We start from the raw sequence: 26,993 nt of genomic DNA, 5'->3' as shown, positions 1-26,993 counted from the left end.
TGCTCCTCCCTCCCGCCCCCGCCCCGCCCCCAAGCCCACCCCCAGACCCCCCAATCCCCGGATTCCTCCGGGCGCCCCCCGCCCCCGGAACGCCCCGAGACTCCCGGAATCCCCCGGGCCCCCCGACCCCCGGATCTCCCCGCCCTCCTGGAGCCCCCGACCCCCGGACCCTCCACCCCCCGGGTCCCCCCGCCCCTAGGACGCCCCCCCGACCCCCGGGGCCTCGCCGCGACCAATCAGAGCCATGCTTTGGAGGGCGCGGCCCGCGCAGGCGCACGAGCAAACGCCACCCGGCGGCTGCGCAGCCGGGCCCGCGGGCCGCGGCTTCCGGTCGGGGCGGGGCTTCCGGTCGGGGCGCAGGGGCTTCCGGCGCCGCCGATGGCCGCGCTCCGGGCCGCGCTCAGGGCCTTGTTCGCGGCCCCCCGAGCCCGGTCGCCGCCGCTGGGCCGACGCCCGCCGCCCGCGCCCCGCTCCGCCTCGGCCGCCGCCCGCGGCGCTGCCATGGAGCCGGCGCCCCGCTGGCTGGCGGGGCTGCGCTTCGACAACCGCGCCCTGCGCGCGCTGCCGGTGGAGACGCCGCCGCCCGGCCCCGAGGGCGCCCCGTCCGCGCCGCGGCCGGTGCCCGGGGCCTGCTTCAGCCGCGTGCGGCCCGCCCCGCTGCGCCAGCCGCGCCTCGTGGCGCTGTCGGAGCCCGCGCTGGCGCTGCTGGGCCTGGGCGCGCCGCCCGCCGACGCCGCCGCCCGCGAGGCCCGGGAGGCCGAGGCCGCGCTCTTCTTCAGCGGCAACGCGCTGCTGCCGGGCGCCGAGCCCGCCGCGCACTGCTACTGCGGCCACCAGTTTGGCCAGTTCGCGGGGCAGCTGGGCGACGGCGCCGCCATGTACCTGGGCGAGGTGTGCACGGCGGCCGGCGAGCGCTGGGAGCTGCAGCTCAAGGGCGCGGGCCCCACGCCCTTCTCCAGGTGGGCCCGGGGAGGGGGGAGGGGTGGGGAACGGGTGGGGAAGGGGGGAGGAGCTGGGGGACGGGGAGGGGAGGCAGGGGGAGCTGGGGAGCGGGGCCGGGGCCGTGCGCAGTCCCGCAGCCTCCCTCCCTGGCTCCCTGGCTGGGCCTGACACGGAGCTGCAGTGATGTGGGAACTAGAACAGGTGGGGTGACCCCAGTCTCCCGGCCTGGGAACCAGCCGCCTGTGCCGAGGCCCCAGCCCCTCCCCTGCCGCGGGGCTGCAGCCAGGTGCCCCCGATGCCCTTTGACCTCTCCACTGCACAGGGAGGGTGCAGTCAGGTGCCCCGACGCCCCTCCACCTCCACCGCACAGGGAGGTACAGCCAGGTGCCCCCGACGCTCCTTGATCTGGACCACACAGGGAGGGTGCAGCCAGGTGCCCTTGACGACCCTTGACCTGGACCTCACAGGGAGGGTGCAGAGAGGTGCCCCAATGCCCCTCGACCTCCACCATACAGGGAGGGTGCAGAGAGGTGCCCTGATGCCCCTCGACCTCCACCGCACAGGGAGGGTGCAGCCAGGTGCCCCCCACGCCCCTCCACCTCCACTGCACTGGGAGGGCACCCCCACCCCCCGGCTCCTCCCTCCAGCAGCTGCTCCACCCTCTGCGCATAAACCACAGGGATTTTGGAATCAGCTGTGCGGGAGCCCAGCCACTGGCCCTGGAGGCAACGTGTTTGCGGGCAGCCCCGGGGCAGCGCCTGGGCCTGTCTGCTCCTCCCAACGCACACAGGGTGTGGCCAGAACCCTGCGTAGGGACAGGACCCCTCAGGGCCGCTGCTCCCCGGGGACGGCCTCCAAGCACCTGTGGGCCGGACCAGGCAGCCGGACGCGCAGGGGCCCTTGGAGCTGTAGCGGCTCATAGTGCGCACAGTCAGCCAAACCAGCCACATTTGTTAAATGCTTGTTCAATGGCTGAAAAAGTTGCAGCCAAGTTGCCATTTTCTGTTCAAAGAAATCCTGAGGGCAGGTGTCTCCCCTGGCCACTTCCCTGTGCCCAGCCCTCCTCCCTCCAGGAGCTGAACGGGTCCTGCACCCCCTGCCTGCCACCCAGCAGCTCCATCTCTGGCCCCCAGAAGAGCTCGTTCTTCATCCTCCAGTTTCCAAATGGCTCTATCTCTAGAAGTGTCCTGAGTTCAGTTTGGCACCACCGCCACCCACCGCAAACACCTTGCTCAGAGCTCTCCACACCTTTGTCCCTTCAGAGGATATGTAAATGCTTCTCACTTGGGGGCCTGCTCCTTCTCTGAGCATCTTTAAACTTTGTGTATTCATTTCAGTAGTTTGTTTTTTTCAGTTACAAAGACAAACCTCTTGGGAGAGTGATCAGCTATTGGATGTCTTTTATGTTTGAAAACTTGAGTGTTAAGTCCCGTATTTCTAGATTTGAGATCCACTAGAATATTTTTCTTTAAACATTTTTTTAAATTATTTATTTATGATAGTCACAGAGAGAGAGAGAGAGAGAGGCAGAGACACAGGCAGAGGGAGAAGCAGGCTCCAGGCACCGGGAGCCCGACGTGGGATTCGATTCCGGGTCTCCAGGATCGCGCCCTGGGCCAAAGGCAGGCGCCAAACTGCTGCGCCACCCAGGGATCCCAATATTTTTCTTTAAAAGAAAAGGGTCAGTTAACCTTTACTCAGCTTGGCACCCACCCCCCGATGTGTTTTGGGGTCCCCAGCCTCAGCAAGGCTGACGTCCAACGTGGCTGTGAGTGGCTTCCGGCCAGCTCCTGCTGGATCCCCAGATAAGGATTTGGTGGGGTGGGCAGGTGACTTCATGCCTGTGCCGCCCCCTCCGCCTGCTGGAGGGGTTGAGATTTCAGAACGTGCTTCTCCTGGCAGGTACAGAATACCTTGTCCTCAGCTGGGTCCATCCTCACAGTTCTGCAGGGGAACAGACACGGGTGTGCAGGAGAAAGGACTGCTGTCATGTGTCCTGTTGGCCCTGTGGGTGCCTGGCTGCCCTCTGAGGCCCTTTATCCTTGCTATGTAATGGTCCAGTTCTGGCTTTTGCCTTGGGAAGAAGACAGGCTGCTTATTTTCAGGACCAGTTTTACCAGATTCAAGATTAAATTGGGCTCTGCTGGCTTCCCGCTGAACACGAAATCTGGCTGGGTGAGAGGGGATTCCCAGGACCAGGGAGGAGTGGATTGACATTTGACAGTAGGTTTCCTTGTCACAGTTCTTTATATAGACTAGAAGGTAAATGGAGTGCACCTGTCCCACTGGCCAGAGGCTGAGGCCGTGAGCCCTGGGGTGACCGCCAGATCTGGTTTCTAGAGGTGTCACTCACACTGGGATGAGCCACACTCAGGCAGGGAGAGGCAGGAGGCCTAGATGTATCTTCACACAGTGAGGGCTTGCAAAACCCTGAGCACCCATGATCATATCAGTATATGCAGCATACATACAAAGGATTTGACAAAATAGAGTGCCCATTCTTGACAAAAACTCAGTAAACTAGGAAGAGAGGAATTTCCTTAAATTGATAGTACCTCCAGAAAACCGACAGCTAACATCTACTTGGTGAGAAGAGGCTGGAAGTTCTCCTACTAAGATCAGAAACAAGGTAAAGATGTTTCCCCCACCATTACCTTTCAGCATCACACTGGAAGTCTTAACTAATGCAGTAAGACAAGAAAAGGAAATTAAGGGTATACAGATTGAGATGGAAGAAATAAAACTCTGTTTGCAGATGAACATCTATGTAGAAAATTTCAAAGATCTGATGAAAAAGAACTAATAAGCAGTTACAGCAAGATTTCAGGAGGTAAACTTATTACAAAGTCAGTCACTTTACTATATACGAGCAATGAGTGATTGGAATTTGAAATTATTTTTTTAAGATTTTATTTATTCAGGGGATCCCTGGGTGGCGCAGCGGTTTGGCGCCTGCCTTTGGCCCAGGGCGCGATCCTGGAGACCCGGGATCGAGTCCCACGTCGGGCTCCCGGTGCATGGGGCCTGCTTATCCCTCTGCCTGTGTCTCTGGCTCTCTCTCTCTCTATGTCTATCATAAATAAATAAATAAATCTTAAAAAAAAAAAAAAAGATTTTATTTATTCATTCATGAGAGACAGAGAAGTCCCCGATGTGGGACTCAATCCCGGTTCTCCAGGATTACACCCTGGGCTGAGGGCAGACACTCCACTGCTGAGCCACCCAGGCATCCCAGAACTTGAAATTAAAAACAATATTATTACCATTATTACCTCTCAAAATGAAATACTTAGGTACAAATCTAAGAAAATACGTACAAGGTCTTTATGAAGAAAACTACAAAACTGATGAAAGATCCCAAAGAACAAAACAAATGGAAAGATATATCACATGTCCATGGATGAGAAGACTCAATGTTGTCAGAATGTCCGTTCTTCCCCGTTTGTCTTGTAGATTCAATACAATCCCAATCAAAATCTCAGTAGGTTATTTTAGACCTACAAAAACCAACATAATATTGAAGAGCAAAGTTGGAGGACTGACGCTACCTGACAAAAGCCTTACTATGAAACTATAGTAATCAAGAAAATGCACTGTTGGTGAAAGAATAGATTGATGGAACAATGGATAGACCCCCATGATGTAGTTAACTGATCTTGACAAAGAAGCAAAGATAGTTGTTTGAACAGATGGTGCTGGGACAACTGGGTATCTGCACACCAAAATATACCCTTATACCCTTCACAAAAATGAACTCAAAAGGGATCACAGACCTAAATGTAAAATGCAAAATTATAAAACCCCTAGAAGATAAGATAGAAACCCCAGAGGACCTTGGGTTTGGACATGATTTTTTAGACACATACACCAAAGGCAAGATCCATGAAGGAGGTACTGATTAGCTGGACTCCATTAAAGTTAAAACTTTTGTTCTGCAAAAGACAATACCAAGAGAATGAAAAAAACTAGACTGGGAGAAAACATTTGTAAAAACGTGATAAAGGACTTACTCAAAGTATACGAAGAACTCTCAAAACTCAACTGTAAGAAAACAAGGACTGAAATGGGCTAAAGACCCGAACAGAATGTCCCCAAAGAAGAGACAGAGTTGGAAAATAAGCACACACAAAGGAGCTCAGCGTCATGTGTCATCAAATGCAAATTCTGCCAACAGTGAGCCAGCATGGCACACCTATCAAAACGGCCCAAATCCAGAGGCCTGGCCACACCAAGTGCTGGCGGGCATGGGGACCAGCAGGAGCGCACACTCGCTGACTGCCACGCAGGGTGGCGTGGCCACCACAGAAGGCAGTTGGGCAGTTTCTTAAAAAAGTAAACATGCCATATGATCCAGCAGTTGTGCTTCTTGCTATTTACCCAAAAGATTAAAAACCTGTGTCCACACAAAGCTCTGTGCACAAATGCTCATGGCAGGTTTATCCTTAATTGCCCAAACTTGGAAGCGACCAACATGTCTCTCGGTCAGTGAGTGGATACGTGACATGGGGTCCATCCAGACAGTGGGATCTTGTTCAGCGCCAAAGAGAGACGAGCTACCAAGCCGTGGGAGACACGGAGTGGGGCACCTGGGTGGGTTGCTCAGGTGAGCATCCGGCTCTGGTTCTCCTTCTGGGTCTTGATCTCAGGGATTCCCCACATTGGGTTAAAGAAAAAAAAAGACACGGAGGAACCGTAAATGAAAGACTCTGGTCTGAAAAATCTGCGTGCTGTAATGGTCACATTCCGGAAAAGACAAAGCTATGGAGACGCATAAAAGATCAAGGGTTATAGGGGAGGGAGGAATTGGCCGGGAGACTGCTCCGAGTGATGCCATCACCCGCCTCCACCCGTCACACCTCTGCCCAGACGCACGCAGCCGAGCGCACAGGAGCGAGCCCTGGCGGAGACGGCGGTGTGTATGACGGGGACGTGTCCGTGCGGGTCCATGGGTTGTAACAGGTGTGCATTGGTGGTGGTGACAGTCGAGGGGGCTCGGGGTCGACAGGAACTCCCTGTACTCTCCTCGGGGCTCTGCTGTGAGCCTGAGGTGGTTCTGGTCCACAAGGGCTGTTCTTGAAAGGATGGAGGCCCGGCGTGAAGGCCCGAGGCACGCAGGGCAGCCGACAACATCTGATGCTATGGGTGATGCTGACCTAGGTCATGGCGAGAGCACTTAAAGTAGAATTGCGGGTTGCGGCGGGGGGGGGTGGGTGGGGTGTGTGACCTTGCGGTGCAGGTCCTGCCAGGAGGCCTGACGGAGCCCTCGCTGTCCCCAGCATTAGTTGGGCCTCCAGCTGCAGGCCAGGCGTGGGGCCATGTTCGGGGCCGTGGCATCCGGCATCCTCTAAGCTAGGGTCCTCCCGCAGTGACGCTGCAGCTGCCAGTGAATGGTTTCCAAAAAGCCTTTAGGACGTTGTGAGTCCCTCCCGCGTGACGCCGCCGTGACCTGCGTGTGTGATTTCAGACAGGCTGACGGCCGCAAAGTCCTTCGGTCGAGCATCCGGGAGTTCCTGTGCAGTGAAGCCATGTTCCACCTGGGCATCCCCACCACACGGGCGGGGGCCTGCGTCACGTCCCAGTCCACGGTCGTCCGAGACGTGTTCTATGACGGCAACCCCAAATACGAGAAGTGCACGGTGGTGTTGCGGATTGCTTCCACCTTCCTGAGGTAATGCTGGGGCCCCAGGGCTGTGCGCGTGCTTCCCGGAGCTGCAGGTGGTGCAGGTGGCCAGGGGCCTGCTGGAGGGGCTGCCCCGCGGGGCCCCACGCGCTGGGACCCCATCCCTGCCGGGCCCGGAGCCGCAGAAGCGGACGGCCCACGGGGTCAATGCCGGGCACCCACGGCAGGGCGCGGGGCCTCTGGGCAGGAGCCCGGGCCTGCTGTGGACGGCCGGCTGCTGCGCGCTGCCCTGGCCAGCCCCGCTCACGTCCCGCGCAGCAGCCTCTGTCCTCTGGTTCCTGTCCTGGTCGCTCCCCAGTGTCACCTGCTGCCTGGCACCGTATGGTTCCCCGTGCTGTGGAGCCAGGACCCCGTGGCCCTGGCCCACGCCCGAGGCTGACAGTCCCTGGCTCCTGCTCTTGTCCTCTGGGGGTGGAGGAGCCAGGGCACTCGCCTGCCTCTGCACGGAGACCCCGGCTGCTTCCCTTGCCGCACCGCTGGCTGGCCGACCACATGGCGCTCACTGCTGGTGGGAACGCCAGTCAGTGAGACCGAGGACATCTCCGCACGTGGCCTCAGGCCCCCTGGGTGACACGATCACTGCAGGACGCTGGTCGCTGACGTGCTCCTAGACACAGGGGTGAGCACAGAGCCCTCCTTGCGCCCCAGGGTCAGTCGTGCCTTCCTCGGCCTCCCGCAGCCCGGCGTGTGGGGGACGTGACCAAAGGCGAACGGTCTGCATGTCCCCAAAGGACAATGGTTTCCATTGGTTTTGCTTTAACCGGGGTGCTCTTCCCAGCCTGGGCCACGAGACCCTGTGGCCAGCGTCCTCACGAGGGCTGGGGTCTCCTCTAACCTGCCTGACCTCGTCCTCCCTGCAGGTTCGGATCCTTTGAGATTTTTAAGCCTGCAGATGAGCACACAGGCCGCGAGGGCCCCAGCGTGGGGAGAAACGACATCCGGGTCCAGATGCTTGACTATGTCATCGGCACCTTCTATCCTGAGATCCAGGCCGCTCACACCGAGGACCGTGTGCAGAGGAACGCCGCCTTTTTCCGGGAGGTAGGTGGGCCGCACAGCAGCACCCCGGCCCTGGCTGCCAGGACACAGGCGACTCGCCCGTGGACACAGCTTCTCACTTGGCTCCCTGCCTGGCTGCCTGAGTCGCTCGCCTGTCCTGAAGCCTGTGACCACTTGTTGGCTTTGAGCAGACTGACTTCCCGGCAGTGCTGCGTGGAGGGTTGGGTCCCGGGACACACCACGGATCACTTGGTTTCGGCGACACTGGCGAGTCCTGTGCCCCGCCAGGCCCCGCGGGGAGCCGTGAGGGAAGGTCTCCACGTCAGTGGGTGCTGGGTACCTGACCGCGCACCCTGCGTCCGCCCGGGTCACAGCCGCGCCTGGGTCCACACTAGTGTGCTCAGGTGTGGCTGGCACCCCGGGACAGGATGGATGTCTCACGCGACGTCCCGAGCCCGGGACCTGTGGCGTCCGTGGGAACAGAGAAGGCAGGGCCGGCAGATGAGTGCTATGCATGTGTGGGGCCTTGTCCCCCCAGGCTCCGGGCTGCCTGGAGGCATCTCGGGGTTCGGCTCACACCGTGGGGGGTGACTGGGTAGGTGAAGCCAGAGGACCACGCTGCCTGGGTCCTGGAGGGTCCTTGGCCTGACACGGTGGGCCGTGCGAGGGGCTGCAGGGCATCTGTGTGCCTCGCCCGGCCCGAGTCGAGGAATGTCAGGGTTCCTGACGCTGTTGGTCTCGTAAGAGCCAGAATCGGTGAGCACGTAAGAGGCAGGTGGCTGAGTGGACAAGCAGAGCCCTCGCGCATCCCTCCTCCAGGGTGCTTTCTCCTTACACGTTCCCACGCGTCCTTCCCTGCGGTGAGCGCAGCAAGGGGCCGGGCCTGAGGGGCTTACGGGGGGCAGAGGGCCCACCTGGACCCGTCCCGCTGCAGGTGACCCGTCGCACGGCACGGATGGTGGCCGAGTGGCAGTGCGTGGGCTTCTGCCATGGTGTGCTCAACACAGACAACATGAGCATCGTGGGGCTCACCATCGACTACGGGCCCTTCGGCTTCCTGGACAGGTGGGCAGCGGGGCCAGCCTGTGGGCACCCCGGGTGCCAGGACCCCCAGGTGCAACCTGCCGTGTGCATGGCGGCTGGCGTCCGCGCTCAGTGCGGTGTTCAGCTCCTGGCCGTGCCTGGTCAGCCGTTCCCAGGAGCACAAATCCCTTGGAAGGCATTAAGCGGAGGGGCCTGCTTTCCCGGGGAGACGGGGGCGGGGGCCTGGGCAGGGGCGTGGCATGGAGAGGGGGCGGCCCCCTGCTCTCAGGGCAGAGTGGAGCCTGAGGGGCCGGCCCACAGCGGCCACGTGGACAATCACGGACCCCCCCACCCTGGCCCCAGGTACGACCCTGACCACGTGTGCAATGCCTCCGACAACGCCGGCCGCTATACATACAGCAAACAGCCCGAGGTCTGCAAGTGGAATCTGCAGAAGCTGCTGGAGGCCCTGGAGCCCGAGTTGCCCCGCGAACTGGGTGAGGCCATCCTGGCCGAGGAGTTTGACTCCGAGTTCCGCCGGCACTACCTGCAGAAGATGCGGAGGAAGCTGGGCCTGGTGCGGACGGAGCTGGATGACGACGGGGCGCTGGTGGCCAAGCTCCTGGAGACCATGCACCTGACCGGTGAGTGTGAGCAGGCTGCTGTGCCACGGTGCCAGCCCGGCCGCCTCAGGTTGGCAAAGCAGACACCACGTGAGGTTGACCATTGTCACCGTGAGGGGAGCCGCTTGGGGGCACCCAGGACATTCACCCCGCGGTGCACCTGTCACCCCGTCCCCTCCAGAACGTTTCCGTCTCCCCAGTGGGACACCCTGTGCTTGTTTCCTCCTCCCCCCCCCCCCCAGGCACCCCCTGTTCTTCCTTTTGTCTGTGGGTCGGATCCCGTGGGGACCTCGTATGAGGTGGACCCGTCCAGGGTGTGATAAGGGTGGTGCTGGCTCTCTGCGTGGCGGGGTCCACATTCTGTTCCTTCTATGGCCGCATGACTGTCACGGCCCCTCGCATGGACGGCTGCGCTTTGCTGCTGCGGAGCGGAGACCGATGTACACACATCTGCTCGAGTCCTTGCTTTTGACTGTGGGGCCGTGCTTCTGCGTGGACAGCCGTCTCGATGAGGAGCCCCCGGCTTGCTCAGCCAGGAACCACCAGGACTGCTGGTGGAAGCAGCCACGGTGGGCATCCGTGTCTTACGGGGCACTCGGCGTCTCTCACCATTACATTCCAGGGTGTCTGGCTTGTTCAGATATGGCTTCTACGAGATTGAGAACGTTTCCTTCTGTTCCTAGTTTGTGTTTGCTATGGAAGTTCTTCCCATTTTGCACCCACTGAGATGAACACACAGTCGTCGTTCTCCCTCCGGGTCCTGTCGTGGGCAGTTATGCCTCTGTGGTGACGGGCGGCAGGCTGCCCGGCACACACGGACTTCTTATGTCCTGGGGCTGGAGGCCAGAGATCAGGGCAGATGGGGCTGTGGGCTCAGGTTGCGGGCGAGGGAGCAGCACAGACCCCATGGGATGTCTTTGGCTTTGCTACCCAGGCACTGCTCCCCTGAAGTGCATCAGGAGGTGTTCCCTCCTGTTCTTTGGAAGTTTGAGGACCGGATCTGATGCTCAGGTGTCTGGCTCACCGGGGGGACTGTCTGGTACTCCGTGTCCCTGCAGAGGGTTTGATTCGGCCTCCTCACAGCTTACAGACTGCTCGGAACCGCTCGGACTTTCTGGGTCCGTTTGGCCGACAATGTTTCTAGGAGCTTGTCCATTTGCTCTCGTACCTGACGCACTGGCGTGTGACCGTGCGGAGCCCCCTACAGTCTGTCTTCTGTTCACTCGTCACGGCCGCGCGTTCGTTTCTGATTTTAGTTACTTGTCAGTGGCTTCAAGTCCATCTCGTTGGTCTCTTCAGAGAATCAGCTCTTGGTTTCAGTGATTCTCGCTTGTTCGGTTCCCTCACTGATCTCTGCCGTGCCGTCTGTTCCCTTCCTTTCTGCTAACCTTAGTCCTTTTGGCTTTCCATCTAGTTCCTTAGGTAGGATTGGAGGCTTTGTTTCCCGAGATGCACCTGACCTGTAGGAGTTCAGGTGTACCTGAGTGCACACCGACTTCCATCCCCACACAGCTGCAAAGTTCTTTTTCTTGTGACAAAACAGGTCTGCTCTTCTGACGTAGCTGATGAGCACCTTCAATGTCCCACTGCTTTCACGGCCTCCTATAAATTTCGGTATTTATGTTTCCCACATTTTTCCTGCCGTAGGTATTTTCTCGTTTCCCTCTGAATTTCTCTTTGGACACACTGGTTAATTTACACATGATCTGCGAATTCTCCAGCTTTCCTCCACAGTCTTCCTTCCGTGGTGGTTGGAGATTCGTCCTCTGAGCAGATCAAGACTTCCTCTGTGGCTGAACCCATCCGTCCCGGTGGGGCCAGCAGCCCTCTCGGCATCGCCTGGCCGTCTGGACGTTCCATCCATTACCAAAGTGGGGTGCTGCAGCCTCCCGTGCCCTCAAGGCACCATGCCGGTCCTCCTTCCATGTTACGAACATTTGCTTTGTGTGTCTCGTGCTGGCTTGGCCCCTGCACCTGTCACATCTTGATGAGTGGACTGTCTGTCGCTATAGCCCTGGTGGTGCGTGGTCTCCTGCAGAGGCCCCGTGTCTGACGGTGGCAGGGCTGGCCCAGCTCTGCGGGTTTCTGGCACTTGGGATAGTTTTTCTGTCCTTTCCCTTTGGACTCGGTAAGTTCAAAGTCTTTTTGGCCGTGTCACGTGGGGAGAATCCATCCATTTACTGCTGAAGTCGTCCCTGAGGAGGGGTTGTCGGTAGCCATCGCCCGCGTCCCGGCCGCGTTTATCCCTCTCCTCCTTGGCGCCTGTCTCTATAGCAGACTGTTCTGGTTCCTGGCCGTTTCCTCTTGTGTCTATTTCCGGGACGTTCTAGGGGCTGCGGTGACTGTTCTCACAAGTCAGCCTGAGGACTCCCCGTGTCTGTCGTGTGTCTGGATGTGCCCCAGGGGCTTCTCTTCGATGTTCTGCAGCCCCAGGAGGCAGTGGGGACGCGGAGCACAGCAGGGGTGGCCGGGGGCCTGACCTGCATGCCTCTGCTGCCTGGACCTGACGCACAGCTGAAGGACCTGGGGCGTGGAGTGGTGGCCCAGCCAGGGGCGGGTGGGTGGGCCACCTGTGCCTCCGTCTGCCGGCACCCTGAGCACTGCCGCGTTCCAGGAGCTGACTTCACGAACACCTTCTACGTGCTGAGCTCCTTTCCAGTTGGGCCGGAGGCCCTGGGCCTGCCCGAGTTCCTGGCCGCGCTGACCGCACAGTGTGCCTCCCTGGAGGAGCTGAAGCTCGCCTTCCGACCCCAGATGGATCCCCGGTGGGTACCTGGGTCTCACTTCTTAGAATTTGCTTCCAGAGGGAGACCATGTAGACCCTGGGGAACGTCAGGGAGAGCTGGCCGAGGCAGCTTGAGCAGGGAGGGTTCGGGCCCCCGGGGGAGGGACGGCAGCGCAGCCACCGTAATGCGGAGGCCGGTGGAGCAGGCTGGGCAGCAGCTTCCCAAGAAGAGCTTGGGGCCCTGAGGCTCCCCCCAGCCCATGCTTTCCCACACTTTCTCCCACTGCGGGCAGCACACGGTGTCTGAGCCCACACTCAAACCCGGAAGCAGCGTGTTTTTAAATTTTATTCATGAGACCAAGAGAGAGGCAGAGACACAGGCAGAGGGAGAAGTAGGCTCCCTGCGGGAGCCCCATGTGGAACTCGATCCCAGGACCCAGGATCATGACCTGAGCCGAAGGCAGACGCTCAATCACTGAGCCCCCAGAAGCCCTGTTTGTGGGTTTTAATAAACAAGCCAACAGACTGTGGTCTGAGAGAATTTAGCGCAGCAGCGTGGGGGGAGGCTGATGGGATGGAGGACCAGCTGGTAGGACCAGGTCCCCCCCCCCACCTCTTCTGCAAGTGGGAAGGACATGGCCTCGTGGCCACCATGGAGAAGCGGACGGCAGTGACCTTGCCCTAGGGAGAAGCAGGTGCCCAGCAGTAGCGAGATGGTGCCCTTACCCGCCCGTGGCACCTGCCCCCTCAGGGAACACGCGTCCCGTGACATGAAAGGGCTGCAGAGCCAGGATGAAGGGCCACCTCGCTGGTCAGGCCTGGGTCACCCCCTTGGGGGGCAGCCAGCTCTGGCACAGCAGAGCCACTAAAGTGGCTGCCACCTCCTCCGTGCCCCGCCAGCCAAGGGTGGGAACGCGCCTCACACTGCCCCTCTGCACAGGCAGCTCTCGATGATGCTGATGCTGGCACAGTCCAACCCTCAGCTCTTTGCGCTCATCGGCACCCGGGCGAACGTCACGAAGGAGCTGGAGCGTGTGGAGCAGCAGTCACGGCTAGAGCAGCTGAGCCCGGCCGAGCTGCTGAGCAAGAACCAGGGCCACTGGGCTGACTGGCTCCAGCAGTACAGGTGAGGCTGCGGGCGCGGACTCAGGGCGCCATGTTCCCAGGAGACGCCACCCCGTGCAGGGAGCCCAACACAGGAGTGGTGCGGGGGAGGCGGAATCTGCTGGAAAGAACAACTTGGATGTGATTCCAGAGCCCGGCTGGAGAAGGACAGGGAGGGCGTCAGCGACGAGGAGGCCTGGCAGGCTGAGCGCATGCGCGTCATGCACGCCAACAACCCCAAGTACGTCTTGCGGAACTACATCGCACAAAACGCCATTGAGGCTGCAGAGAATGGAGACTTCTCAGAGGCAAGCTCGCCCCCGTCCCCTCTCCGTCCTTGGGTCCCGCGGGAGGACAACCGGGGCAGGGGCAGCCCCTAAAACTCCTCTCCACCCTTCTCCAGGTACGGCGGGTGCTGGAGCTTCTGGAAACCCCTTACCACAGGGCCGAGGAGGCTGCTCGGGTCCCGGAGGCCACGGAGCCCGAGGGGGCCAGCGGGGCAGACAGTGGGGGGCACTCCTACAGCAGCAAGCCCCCACTGTGGGCGGCCGAACTGTGTGTGACGTGATCCTCGTAACGGCCTTGGAGGCCTCCACACATGGAGCCCCGAGGCCCTGAGGCCCCCTGAGTCCTTGAGGCGGGGCACACCTGTGGAAAGCCCACCCCGTCTCTCCATGACGGCCGAGACGTCCAGTCAGGCCCTGACCTGTCTCTGTCCGATGCAGACTCAGCAGCCCCACCCCACGCTCAGTGCACTCCCTACAGAAGCCACGTTGTGCAAGGACAAGAGCTCAGCAGAGGGAAGCAGGCCCAGGGGGTGGGGCCTCCCCACCCACCTTGCCACCCTTGGAGGGGCTGGCACACGTGGCTCCTAATGGGGAGACACAGCCCCCAATAAACCAGCCTCTCCCCCTGGCCCGTCTCCGTGTGGTTGCCCTGCCCGCCCCCTGAGGAGGAAGCGCCAGGGGTGGGGGGCACCTGTGCGGTGCAGCCTCAGGCGTCCTGGTAGTAGTTGTTGAAGTTGATGCGCAGCAGGAAGTCCTCCAGGTGGGGCTGGTAGCCTCGGTTCACCAGCTTGGTCACCACTAGTTGGGGGGGGGGGGGGGGGGGGCAGCTCAGCCAGGCCCATGGGCTGGCTCCTGCCCACTGTCCCCAAGCCCACCCAGCCCTGGGGGACAGTCACCTTTAAAGAGGAAATGGGAGTAGTACTTAAAGGTGCTGTAGGACTGCTGCATGAGAGCGAAGTTGGGGTGCTCAGCACCCCGGGGGCCGCTGGCCGGGACCCAGGGCTGCGAGATGAGCTGACTACGGAACTTGAGGACAAGGCTGAAGATGCTGTGGATGACGTTCATAACGGGCGCAGCTTTCTCCGTCAGCAGGCCCCTGGGGAAGCAGGCAGCTGCCAGTGGGGGGCGCCCCCCCACTCCCCCACGTGGCCCCAAGGAGCGGCCGCAGGCCCAGCGGCTCACCTGAAGACCGCCTTGTGCAGGTACTCAGCGTGCGCACGCTGGATCTCCTCCAGGTCGCCCACCTGCGCCAGCCGGGCACGGAACTCACACCAGGTGACGTGCAGGATCTGGTTGGCGATGTAGCCCTGGGTGACCTTGACAAAGTGCTGCATCTCGTGCTTGAACAACTGCAGCTGGCGGAACTGCACGGAGCCGGCGGCCTGGCTCACCAGAGCTGTGGGAGGGCAGAGGGTCAGCCACGGTGCCAACCGGGGCTCGCCCGGGGCCGGCTGGCCTCACCTGTGCGCTTGAGGTGGAAGCAGATGTCCTTGAGCGTCCACATCATCAGCTTCAGCTGCAGCAGGAAGGAGAAGATGCCGCTGTACCTGCTCAGGCAGCCCTCGGTGACCACAATGTTGAGGGGCCAGTCCACCTGGGGGTGAAGCCAGCTTAGCACACCCCCCACCCGATGGGGCCGCCCCCGGCTGGCCCCCTCGGCTCTGCCCTGCTGACCTTGTACCTGAGCTCCAGGCAGCTCAGGACGTCCGGGGCGTTGGGAGCAAACGCCTCGGGCAGGAACTTGAGGGCGAAGGACAGGTTGGCGGCATAGGGGGTGTCCCCGTGCAGGCTGTACTGCAGCGCCTTGCTCAGCACAGAGTTGAGCACCAGCGGGTTGAGCAGCTCCCCGGGCGTCTGCCCCGCCCCCAGCTGAGGCCGGAGAGAGCACAGGTGTCCCCAGGGCGTCAGGGCACCACCACCGCCCGACCCACCCGCGCGGGGCCCAGGGATCACCTTCTCAAACAGCAGGTCGCTGAGGGACTGTGCGAACTCTCCGTCCTCCATGAGCAGGAAGTGCCGCAACGCCTCGAAGTGTGCCTCCAGGCGGAGCTCCCCGAAGAAGTAGTCCACTGCCGCCTTGTTCACCAGGGAGACGCTGACGGGTGGGGGCGGGGTCAGCAGGGTGGGAGGGGCGGGGCCGGGGTCAGCGGGGCGGGGGCGGGGACGGCAGGGCAGGGCAGGAGGGCGGGGGCACTCACTGCGCGGCCAGCGGGGCGGTGATGGAGTGCTTCATGAGCACCGGCAGGGGCAGCAGCTCGCTCAGCTGCACCGCGGTCTCATCTGCACCCGACCGGCCCCGGGGGTGCTCTGGGAGCGCGAAGGCCCGGGGCAGCCCGTGGTGTAGCAGGTGGGCGACAGGAGGCTCTGCTGCAGGACGGCAGGCCGCGGTCAGGCCGCGGTCGGGCCACGGGGACCCACCACCCCGCCGCGCACTCACACATGGCCTCGTAGCTGTCCGGGTACTGCTCCAGGCGGTACTGCTCTGCCAGGCCCGTCAGGTAGGCCTGCTCCTGCCCCCAGCGCTGGGCCGCAGCCTCCTCCTCGCCAAGGCTGGGGCTGCTGGGGGCCGCCGCGCCTTCCTAGGAAGAAGAGGCTGGGTGGGGGGTCCCCTCTGAGCTGTCGCGTCCTGGAGGCCTTAGACCCTCACCGCCCAAGCAAGGCAGGCCGGCGGGCGGGTGGCGAGGCTTACTCCCTCCACCCAAACCATGTCTGCCCTCACCTGTAAGCTTATAGGGTGACCTGGAGAGAGGCTGTCAGTGTCTGGACTCGTCCCTGATCCTGAGCAACACAAGGGGGGGGAGGAGTCTGGGCTAAGTGCCTACTGTGCGGTGGCACCTCCCAAGTCCCCAAGGCTGTGGACTTCTTGCCCTTCCTCTGCCCAAACCCCTCTTGGGCCCACAGGTGCCACCACTGATAGGACAGCTGTAGGGTCCCACTCACCTGGCTCCTCAGGGTTACCATCGCCCAGATCCCCGGACCCAACCACCGCAGACAGTGGAGCCTGGAGCCCACGCGCATGCCCACTCCCGGAGCCGGCCACCTGAGCACAGGCACCGTCTGAGGTCGTCTCTGCAGGCAGCTGTGGCTCGTGCTCCCAGACAGGGCTCTGTGCTCCCAGGCTGAAGCCAGACTGCGACACATGGTCAGGAGGGCTCTCGCAGGGCCTCGCTGCATTGGGCTGGCCTTCCCCAGAAAGTGCACCCAGCACCACGTGGGACTCAGACACGTGTCCGTGGATGTTCCACCGCGGGCGGGAGGGAGCCACGTCCCACACATTCTCCCCGACTTTGATGCTGGCGTCAGACACATGTCCGTGGACGTTCCACCGTGGGCGGGAAGATGACACGTCCCACACATTCTCCCCGACTTTGATGCTGGCGTCAGACACGTGTCCGTGGACATTCCACCGTGGGCGGGAGGGAGCCACGTCCCACACATTCTCACCAACTTTGATGCTGGCGTCAGACACATGTCCATGGATGTTCCACCGTGGGCGGGAAGATACCACATCCCACACATTCTCCCCGACTTTGATGCTGGCATCAGACACATGTCCATGGATGTTCCACCGCGGGCGGGAGGGCGCCATCCCAGAAACATAACCCCCTGCAGGAATGCTGCCCTCTGACACATGCCCAAGGACCTGCCCAATGGCCTGGCTTCTCTCCTCCTGGGGGGATTTGTGCCCAGGGGGGTGTGGGTGAGGCAGAGCCACCTGCCTATCTGGGACGCCTGTGTTCTCTGGCGACAGGACACTGTCCCCCCACAGCTGCGGCCCCTTATCGTTCAAGCCTCCTCCCACGGTCTGGACAGACCCCGGGGAAGCCAAGGGCACTACAGCAGGCCTCAGGATGGTTCTGAAGTCGTACTCCTGTGCCCCAGGGGGCTCTGTGCCCACCACTTCGGATGGAGCCGAGGGAGGCAGGTCTGAGCCAATGGTTTGCAGCGCCTCCTCCAGGACAGAGGCCACACCTGTGGGCACAGGCTGCTCGGCCTCCCCGGCTGTGGGTAGGAAGTCTTGGATGCTGAGGCCCTCGGGGAACGGCCCTGGGTCAGCTCCCGGCCCCGAGCCATGGGTCCCTGCTGCTAGAGGTTTGAGGAGCTGCGGTGTCTGTGCACTTGGGCTGTCCCACTCAGCTACACGCTGCTGCACCACGTACCCAGAGTCAGAGCGGCCACCCCCAGCAGGGTGCGCGAGTCCTGGAGACAGAGCCTGAAACACACGTGGGCATTGGTCCGCCGAGCTCAGGTCTACAACCAGCACCAAAGCTCGTCAAGTGGGGAACCGTTGGGACAAGCCAGGCCCAGCACCCACGGTGATCCCAGGACCGTGCAGACCTGGGACGCCCAGCTCAGAGCCCCATGCTGTGCACCGAGTCCAGCCCCCGGCCCCTCACCTGGGAGCCCACACTAGGGATGACAGCCAGTGGCTCCAGGAGCTTCCCCTCGGACACGTCCTTCAGCATCTCCTGAAATTGAGGCAGCAGCGGTGAGCACCTGGCCCCACACAATCCAACCCAGAGCCGCCCCACCCTCAGCCAACGCACGGAAACCACAGCCCCAACTGCCCCTGCAGCCGCAGCACGGAGGCGCACAGGGCCCGGGTCTACAGAGAGCGCTCAGCCCTGGCCGCGTCGTCGGAGGGCGGCACGGCCTCCTCCCAGCCATGGCGTCCCCGAGCCAGTAACCGATGCCCTCCCAGAACGCGGGTCTGCATACGCTCTCAGGGGCTGTTCAGGGGAAGAGCGTCTGTTGGGAGCCATGGCGATACCTGAACGCGCTTCTGGTCCTCCACGAGGAAGCGAAGCCGTGTGCTTGCCAACCTGTGCCGCTGGATTCTCCACAGGGCCTTCTGCTCTCGAAGAGCTGCTTCCGCTGACAACTTGCTATAATGGTCCACCAGCGCCTGCCTGAAGCCACACCCAGAGACACCGGCTGCCGCGGCCGCCCAACGCTATCCAGCTGGTGCCCCGTGGGCCAGGGCGGCTCCCCACGGTAGGGGCCCTCAGCGGGTGGTCTGCACAGCCTGGCACCTTCCCAGGCCAGCAGGGGCCTTGCCAGGCAGGTCTCTATGCGGCAGGAAGGGACCCCGCCGGGCAGGGACCTGGCCAGGGCACAGCAGCCAGAATGAGCCCCTGTGCGGCCCGAAGCCAAAGGACTGGCAGGAGGCCAGCCGGCCAGGCCCCAGGGGGAAGGCGGTTGCCCCCCAGCTGCGAACTCCAGGGGAGTAAAGAAATGCAGAAGTTTCCCAGAGCGCGACGCAAACGCTGCACGTGCTTCTCCTGAAGCCCCCAGCACCTCACTCCGAGATTTTGGTCCTTTCACCGACAAGAACCTGGGTCAGGCGGGGCTGGCTGACAGCCATCTGGCTGCCCCAGACGGGGACACGGCCCTACACCCCGCTTTCTCCCGTAAATGGCAGAATGAGTCTACCCCCACGTGCACACGCACTCCACGGACAGTGTGTAAGGTCGGGACAATGAGATCCTGAGAGACACGACGGGCAGAAAGAAACATTCCCCCCAGAAAGGTGCCCCGGGAGACACCAGCTCTGCAGCCAAGCTGCCGGCACGGCAATGGCACAGACTCTCGGACGCTGGGCTGGACGAAGGCCCTCGTCTGTCCAGCTGCCGGGCTGAGTGCACCCGAACGTGGCAAAATGGCCAGAAGCACTCAGCCCAGGTGTGCAGCCCAAGTTCAGAGCCCCACTCTTCCTTTTTTTTTTTTTTTTTTAAATTTATTTATGATAGTCACACAGAGAGAGAAAGAGAGAGGCAGAGACACAGGCAGAGGGAGAAGCAGGCTCCATGCACCGGGAGCCCGACGTGGGACTCGATCCCGGGTCTCCAGGATCGCGCCCTGGGCCAAAGGCAGGCGCCAAACCGCTGCGCCACCCAGGGATCCCTCTTCCTACCTTAAAACACTTGAAAATCTCCAAAATAAAAAGCCGACTGTCACAGGATCACGCCAGGAGGGTCAGCGCCGAGTGACCACCTACCTCGCCTTCCTCTCCAGCTGCTCCTCCAGGGCCCTCAGCCTCCGCTCCCTGTCACGGAGTTCTCGCGCGTGGCCGAAGTCGTCATCCAACGCCTCCTGCCTGGCCGCCCGGCGCCGCTACACAGAGGACCATACACAGCGTCCCAGGTAAGAGCCGGATGCCCCCAGGCGGCACCACCCGCGGCCATACCACCTACCTCCTGGTCCTTCACAAATTGCTCCTTCAGCCTCTGGAACTGCTCTCGCTTCCGGGCGTCCAAGGCCACGCGCTCGGACATCTGCCGATCTACGTTGCGATGGGAGGGGGCGGTGTTATGGGGAGCCCACAGTAGGGCCCCCACCCCCACCCACAGAGGGAGGCCCCAAGCCACACGGACCACTGAGCGCTCGCAAGACCCTGGATGCCGCTTCCCGGGCATGCACGATCAGTTCTTGTTTTGCAATTTCCATTCGTAACTCCTGAAAAGGACCATCTGTAAACAGATGTCCTAAGTGTCCGTCCCCCCTTGAGGATGGCCTGAGCGCGGGGCTGCTGGGACCCCGCGCGGGCCCCTCCAGGGGCAGCACCGGCCCCGAGGGCGAGGCTCCCGTCCTGCACAGCAGCAAGCCTAGGTAGTCACACAGCCTCAGAACAACTGGTGGCCGAGCCCCCAGACCCGCGTGTGCCCCCCGGGGGGGCCTGGGAGCTCAGGGAAGGAGCCAGCCCCCGCCCACCTGTCCCTGCTGCCACCAGCCACCAGGCCACAAGCAGCCTTCCGTCAACACAGCCCTGGGTACCAAACTACTTAAAGCTCAGGACCTGGCACATTAGCCCCTCTCCCAGCAGGAGAGGGGCCCACAAAGGCGAGGACAGAGCCCCTGCCCCGGGTGTCCCCCAGTACCCTACCCCCCTACCCACCAAGAGCCTCAGGCCCAGCCTCCCCATCTTGCCCGCTGCTCCCATCAGCCCAAGACCCTTAGGGGCGGGGGTTCAAGGAAAGCCCCCAGGCCCACAGAGCCTGGCACCTTCTCCTCCTTGCTGATGGAGCTGTGGCGTGCCACCCTCTCCATCCGCCCCACGTAGATGGCGCAGTCCCTCTCAACCTCCTTCAGCTCCTCGGGGGAGAAGATGACCGAGATCCGAGGCACAGGGACGTCGGACCAGTAGAGGTAATGCTGCCAACGGGGAGAAGCTGAAGTGAGCCAGCGACACGCAGACCCTTGCCCGGCTCTGTTCCCGCTGAGCTGTGGGGACGCTCACTTTCCCAGGAACATTCACTCCACTGAGGGGTGCGGCTCTGCGGATGTCCCAGGCAGCTGTGAGGGGGTCTCTGCCTGCGGCGCTGGCCACGCCTACCTCCCACCAACGACCCTCCAGAAGCTGTGAGGACCCACGGCCACCCTCAGCCTCCCTCACGGCAGGAGCGTGGGCTACAGACGCGGGCACCCGTACGCTGAGGTCAGCCTGGACGGAACAGACCCCACGCCAGCCACCGCCCAGCCCCGGCCCTCCCCATGCCTGCAGCCCACCCAGTCGCTCCCCACGTCCCAACAGCTCCAGTGTGTCCTTGGCCCAGCACAGGAGGGGCACCTCCAGCCACAGCCTGGGCCCCTGGCCCCCCACCCAGACCCAGTAGCACCGCATCACAGGCCCTGCCCTGTGGATGATCTGTAGGCTGCTGCCAGGCCTCCCCCTTGGAGCCTGGCCACCCTGTGCCCCCCGACTCTCTACACCGGCCTGGGTCTGTCCTCCTGTGGATGCGCCCGGCGCGGTCTCCCTGGGCAGTCTCCCACAGCTGCCCGTTGGCCTCTGAAACACCTTTGCTTTTCCTCCTGACTTTGAACAAGTTCCCAGAGACTCAACAGATCGCTTGTGACACTCGGGGAAAATGAGGAGCAGGTGAGCACCAACTAGAGCCTGATGGCCAGGTGTCGGGACCAGAGCGTCCAGGAAGACAGCAGGGGCGGGCCCTCCTCACCCGGGGACAGCAGAGCTTCAGCAAATTGATGGTCTTCCCGCAGATGTACACGTCGTGGGCGATGTGCTTCAAGAACACGGGGACGCAGTCCTCTACCTCCTTGGAAATGAGCACGTAGCCGTGGGTCCAGTAGAACTTGTCTGCATGTGGGACAGGACACGCAGCTGGCTGTGGTCACGCACCGGCCCTGGCCCCGAGCCTGACGGCAGAGGCCCAGCCAGCAGCCACCTACCTCTGAAGCCCAGGTACTCGTGGTTCACCTGGATCATGAATTCGCCGTAAGCGTCTCTGAAGACCCCACTGTACACCCAGTCGTGGATGAACCTGCGGGTGGGCGCCCGGCAGTGAGGGGCATGCAGCCGCAGGGGTGCAACCAGCAGTGCGCCCCCTCCCAGTGTACAACTCTGCCCTGAGCAGGGCTCCGACCTGGGCGGCTCCCGCATGTGCGGGGTCGGGGACGGGCGGCCCACCTGGTGTAGGGCTCGCAGCTGGTCTTCAGCAGGGACAGAAGCACGGGGTAGTGCTCGTTGCTGCAATTATCCAGGGCTTCTTGGTAGAGGTAGGAGAGCAGCTTCACGCCCTGGAGATGGCACGGGGCGTGGTTCAGGGTGGGGCCGGAGGCCAGAGCTGCCCAGTTGGACGCTCAGCCCCCCAGGGGACCCCCTCCCACTGCCCGCACCCGAAGAACCAGAACTCACGGTGGGGAACGCAGCCCTGGGTTCACCGCCGGCACCTGGGAGCACAGCGCCAACACCACAGAGCTCGGCCAAGTACCTGCACACAGGGAGGGGCTGAGGGAGACCGGGCAGGCGACACACGGACCCCCAGGCCCATCCGCCCGCCATCCCCCCAGCTTCAGCACCCCTGGACTCTGGGCCCCTGGGCATCTCCACCTCCTTCCCAGGCTCGGCAAAGACTCAGAACCACCCCAAGTCCACGACTTGCCTCCTTGCCCCCCGCCGCCTCATGCAGTGACACCTCCTCTGGCCCCAGACCACCTCCCAGAGCCCCCCCAGCCCCCCGCTCAGCTGGCAAGACACTGCCCCCATCCCCACACCCCAGCTCCCCTCTTCTGCCTGCAAGGTTTCCTCTCCCACAGAACCCTCCTTCCCAGCGTCCCCCTCTCCAGATGGCACCTGCCACAGGCACTGGCAGGGACCTAGACGGGCCGCCAGGTCGGCCACCCACACACACGGCTCCCGCTGGGCCTGGCAGGGGCAGAGGCCCCCCACGGCCCCGCACCCACTGCCACGCTGAGGCTCACCTGAGCTGCCGGCCCAGCTTCTTAAAGAGGAAGCCGATGGTAAGGAGGCTCAGGGTGGGTGGAGTGGAGAGGACACACGCACGATAGTACTGCAGGTACTTCCTCAGGCCACTGGTGAAGGCCTGTGGGGGAGGAGGAGGCCGGAGCAGGGCGGCCGGGCGTAGGCGCGGAGCCGCTGAGCTCGGAACCGGAGGACACGCTGCAGCTGGGGAAGGGGAAAGGCTCGGCTCCCACGACCTAACCCTGGGGTCCAGCTTCCAGCTCCAGCTGGGAGGGGGCATCTGGGGGTCATGCCCAGAACGCAGGCCCTTCATGGGACCTCAGGGCCTACTGCAAACCCATCCCTGCAGCCAAGACCAGAGACAGCAGGAAACTGGAAACTGCAGGACCCAGGGGCCCTTCTGGAAAGGGCAGCTAGGCCGCGTGCTCAGGCACCAACTCTGACAGGGCCTCTGGTTGCCCAAACCCTGGGCTCTCAGGGCGCATGCGTCCTGGGCTGCACCAGCACAGCAGGCCCTAGCTCAGCTCCTGTCCTCACAGCAGCTGTGCACAGACTGCTCCGGAACAAGTCAGCCCACCCACCAGTCACGACCCACAACCCACGTGGCGGTCTGTCCTGTTTTGGTCAGCCTCCACAGGCCCAGCCTGCACCATCTCCAAGCTGAACCTGGTCATCACCCACCACTGCTGCCGCAGGACCAGAGGGCACTACAGAGCCAAGGTGCCCGAGCAGCCTAGCACCCGGAGGGCCCCGGCACCCTGCCTCCCCAACGCATGCCTCTCCGCTCTCCCAAACGCCGTGGACACCTGCCCCTCCCAGCAGGAGGACCCTACCCGGGTGTGGCCTGGCTATAAAGTTCTCGAATCCTAGGGGGTGACAGCCGTGAGGGGGAGGCCATACCTGGAAGACGAGGCCCTTGCCGCATGAGGAGTCCAGCACAGGCTGCAGAGAGAACTGGCTCAGGCGCGCGTAGTGTGTCCCACACTCGGCCACCTCTGACAGGAGGCTGCTGATGCTCTCGGGGGATGCCCCGGATACATGGACACCCCGCTTCACCACGAAGGTCTGGGCTGGCTGGACAGGGCAGGGGGGCTACTGAGCTCAAGCACCCAGAGCCCAACATGCTTGGTGTCCCTTTCCCCCCCTTCCAGCGTGGAGTGTCCCCAAGACTGGGCACCCCAAAGTAAGACACACTAACAGTAAGCGCCACAGCCAAGAGCAGGTGGGCACAAAGCATAACCCGACGGTCCCACTCTTTGTAACAAAAACACACACAAACACAAACAACAAGGAAACATTTTTCATGGGACACCCGGGTGGCTCAGTGGTTGAGTGCCTGCCTTCGGCCCAGGGCGTGACCCCAGGATCGAGTTCCACATCGGGCCCCCTGCAGGGAGCCTGCTTCTCCTTCTGCCTGTGTCTCTGCCTCTCTCTGTGTCTCTCATGAATAAATAAATAACATCTTAGAACAAAACAACCAAAATAATCTTGGAAAATAAAAACGTTAGAAGATTCACACTTGCCCAGTTCAAAACTTATTGCCCAGTTCCACTTATCTGGAAGCTACAGTAATCAAAACAGCGCGCTACTGGCATAAAGACGGACACCTGGACCAGAGGAACAAGAGAGGAAACCCAGAGATAAACCCTCACGTATATGGTTACTTAATTTTCAATAAGGGAACCAAAACTATTCGCTGGGTAAGAACAGTCTCTTCAACAAACAGTGCTGGAAAACCCAGACATTCACGTGCAACTGCTGGACCCTCCCCTCACACCGTATACAAAACTTAAGTATGGGGCACCTGGCTGGCCTAGTCAGTAGAGCGTGTGACTCTTGATCTTGGTGTCATCAGTTCAAACCCCCGTTGGGTGTAGAGGTTATTTTTTAAAGATTTTATTTATTTGTTCATGAGACACACAGTGAGAAGCAGAGACACAGGCAAAGGGAGGAGCAGGCTCCCTGCAGGGAGCCTGACGTGGGACACGATCCCAGGACTCCAAGACCACACCTTGGACTGAAGGTGGCGCTAAAGAGCTGAGCCACCCAGGCTGCCCTAGAGATTACTTTAAAAAAAAAAATTAGGGATCCCTGGGTGGCGCAGCGGTTTGGCGCCTGCCTTTGGCCCAGGGCGCGATCCTGGAGACCCGGGATCGAATCCCACATCGGGCTCCCGGTGCATGGAGCCTGCTTCTCCCTCTGCCTGTGTCTCTGCCTCTCTCTTTCTCTCTCTCTCTCTCTCTGTGACTATCATAAATGAATAAAAATTTAAAAAAAAGATCTAATATAAAAAAAATTAAAATAGATCAAACAACAAACTTAGCTAAAACCAAGAGACTCCTAGGTGAACACACAGAGGCAAATCTTCTTGGCCCGGCATTTGGCAGTTTCTCACATATGATACCAAAGGCATAGGCAGCCAAATACAAACAAACTGGACTTTGTGAAAATTAAACTTTTGTGCTTCAAAGAAAACCATAAGGAGAGTGAAAGGACAACCTACAGAACAGGAGAAAATATTGCAAATCATGAATCTGACAAGGGATTAATATCCAAAATATATAAAGAACTGTTACAACTAAACAACTCAACTCAAAATGAGCAAAGAGGGAACCCTGGGTGGCGCAGCGGTTTAGCGCCTGCCTTTGGCCCAGGGCGCGATCCTGGAGACCCGGAATCGAGTCCCACATCAGGCTCCCGGTGCATGGAGCCTGCTTCTCCCTCTGCCTATGTCTCTGCCTCTCTCTCTCTCTCTCTCTCTGTGACTATCATAAATAAATAAAAATTAAAAAAAAAAAATGGGCAAAGAACTCAAATAGACAACTCTGCAAAGAAGATACACAAACAGGACACCTGGGTGGCTCAGCAGTTGAGCACCTGCCTTTGGCTCAGGGCATGATCCCACAGTCCCGGGATCGAGTCCCACATCTGGCTCCCTGCATGGAGCCTGCTTCTCCCTCTGCCTGTGTCTCTGCCTCCCTCTCTGTGTGTCTTTCATGAATGAATGAATGAATGAATAAATAAATAAATAAATGAATAAAATCTTTTTAAAAAAAAGATACAAAACGGCCAATAAGCACATAAAATATGTTCAAAACCATTAGTCACTATGGAAACACAAACCAGAACTATGACACAGCACTTTCCACCCGCAGGTCACTAGGAATGTTATTTTGTTACATCCACGCTGGCCAAACGGTGAAAGTGACCCTTGTATCCACGTACAGATGAAAACTGGGATAAAACACAGGAACACATACATGGCCCATCCTCGGCCCTAAGGAAGGAGCCGCGGACACCCGCCCCCACCTGGTAAGCCCCGAGGATGCTGTGCTCAGTGACCTACGCCAGACACAGAAGGACGAATCCCATATGGTTCCACCTCTAGGAGGCACAGGGGAGCCGGTGGAGCAGGGGCCGGGGGCGGAGGGTGTGTGACGGGGACACAGCTTTGTGGGGTGGGGAGTTCTGGAAACAGTGATGAGGACCACACAACACTGTAAATGTAGTTAAAGCCACTGCATTGTACACCTCAAAGTGGTTTAAAAAAAAAATGTATGGGGCACCTCGGTGGTGCCATCGGTTAGGCATTCAACTCTCAGTTTCAGCTCAGGCCATGATCTCAGGGTCGTGAGATCGAGCCCCACAAGGGGGTCCATGCTCAGTGAGGAGTGTGGTTAAGACTCCCTCCGCCCCTCTTCCTGCTCGCACGCACTCATGCACGCTCTGCTCTCCCGCTCAAAATAAATAAATCTGGAAAAAAAAAGTGCTTGAGATGGTAAATTTTAACTTATGTATACTTTACTAAAACTAAGAAAAAGGGTTCCATGGTAAGGCCATTCATATGAGGCCATAAAGACAGCATTCTAGGTCTCCCAGAGGATGGCCCTCACACTAGTACCCACATCAACCACCCGAGGAGTCAGTCGGAGAGCACGTATCCGGGCAACCCCAGGACATGCTTCTCACACATACTCCAGTTCGAGAACAGCCACTAGAAGAGAACGCGTAAGATACAGAGATCCTGGGCGCTTACAGGAAAGAAGGGGGCTGCAGAATCACACATACAAGAGGCTTCGTGTCCGTGAATGTATTTGTTTATTTTAGAAGTGCCCATGGGACGCCTGGATGGCTCAGCAGTTGAGCCTCTGCCTCCAGCTTGGGGCGTGATCCCGGGGTCTGGGGATTAAATCCCACATCGGGCTCCCCACAGGGAGCCTGCTTCTCCCTCTGCCTGTATCTCTGCCTCTCTCTCTCTGTGTCTCATGAATAAATAAAATCTTTAAAAAAAAAAAAAAGAGAAGAAGAAGAAATGCCCAGCAAGGGGCACAAGGCCGATCAATGGCCCCTACTGCCCATGCTCTCCCACCACCGGCAAGAGGAGAAGCCC

At 60.7% G+C, this 26,993-nt stretch overlaps 2 protein-coding genes across 7 annotated transcripts in view; one reads left to right on the top strand and one right to left on the bottom strand.

The window, feature by feature from the left end:
- Positions 1–367: 367 nt before the first annotated feature.
- SELENOO (selenoprotein O) lies at positions 368–14,011 on the top strand. Its single transcript, XM_077913980.1, has 9 exons — positions 368–959; positions 6,407–6,610; positions 7,483–7,663; positions 8,556–8,686; positions 9,008–9,288; positions 11,882–12,032; positions 12,933–13,118; positions 13,248–13,404; positions 13,500–14,011. Exons 1-9 carry the CDS (start codon positions 379–381, stop codon positions 13,671–13,673), a joined length of 2,046 nt encoding a protein of 681 aa, XP_077770106.1. The 5' UTR covers positions 368–378; the 3' UTR covers positions 13,674–14,011.
- TUBGCP6 (tubulin gamma complex component 6) overlaps positions 12,321–26,993 on the bottom strand; it is a 20,346-nt gene continuing 5,673 nt past the window's right edge. The window contains exons 4-26 of one of the 6 annotated variants that reach the window (XR_013388898.1): positions 23,504–23,677; positions 22,603–22,724; positions 22,037–22,112; positions 21,809–21,918; positions 21,571–21,662; positions 21,339–21,478; positions 20,386–20,535; positions 19,758–19,839; positions 19,578–19,666; positions 19,382–19,497; positions 18,155–18,293; positions 17,781–17,852; positions 16,324–17,596; positions 16,103–16,161; positions 15,821–15,962; positions 15,582–15,750; positions 15,337–15,478; positions 15,058–15,252; positions 14,845–14,977; positions 14,566–14,779; positions 14,280–14,479; positions 13,536–14,181; positions 12,321–13,217 (exon numbers count right to left, since the gene is read on the bottom strand). Coding sequence is in view for 4 of the 6 variants with exons in the window: in XM_077913964.1 (XP_077770090.1) it covers positions 14,090–14,181; positions 14,280–14,479; positions 14,566–14,779; positions 14,845–14,977; positions 15,058–15,252; positions 15,337–15,478; positions 15,582–15,750; positions 15,821–15,962; positions 16,103–16,161; positions 16,324–17,596; positions 17,781–17,852; positions 18,155–18,293; positions 19,382–19,497; positions 19,578–19,666; positions 19,758–19,839; positions 20,386–20,535; positions 21,339–21,478; positions 21,571–21,662; positions 21,809–21,918; positions 22,037–22,112; positions 22,603–22,807; positions 23,504–23,677 (4,064 nt within the window). In the remaining 2 variants the exon portion in view is untranslated. Of the gene's footprint in view, positions 14,182–14,279; positions 14,480–14,565; positions 14,780–14,844; positions 14,978–15,057; positions 15,253–15,336; positions 15,479–15,581; positions 15,751–15,820; positions 15,963–16,102; positions 16,162–16,323; positions 17,597–17,780; positions 17,853–18,154; positions 18,294–19,381; positions 19,498–19,577; positions 19,667–19,757; positions 19,840–20,385; positions 20,536–21,338; positions 21,479–21,570; positions 21,663–21,808; positions 21,919–22,036; positions 22,113–22,602; positions 22,808–23,503; positions 23,678–26,993 lie in introns of all 6 variants that reach the window. The other 5 variants (XR_013388899.1, XM_077913963.1, XM_077913962.1 and 2 more) reach the window with 5 other exon arrangements.

The sequence above is a fragment of the Canis aureus genome, chromosome 11, assembly GCF_053574225.1.
Source record: "Canis aureus isolate CA01 chromosome 11, VMU_Caureus_v.1.0, whole genome shotgun sequence".
Taxonomy (NCBI): Eukaryota; Metazoa; Chordata; class Mammalia; order Carnivora; family Canidae; genus Canis; species Canis aureus.
Note: the sequence above shows the minus strand (reverse complement) of the source record. Positions and strands in the feature narration are given on the sequence as shown.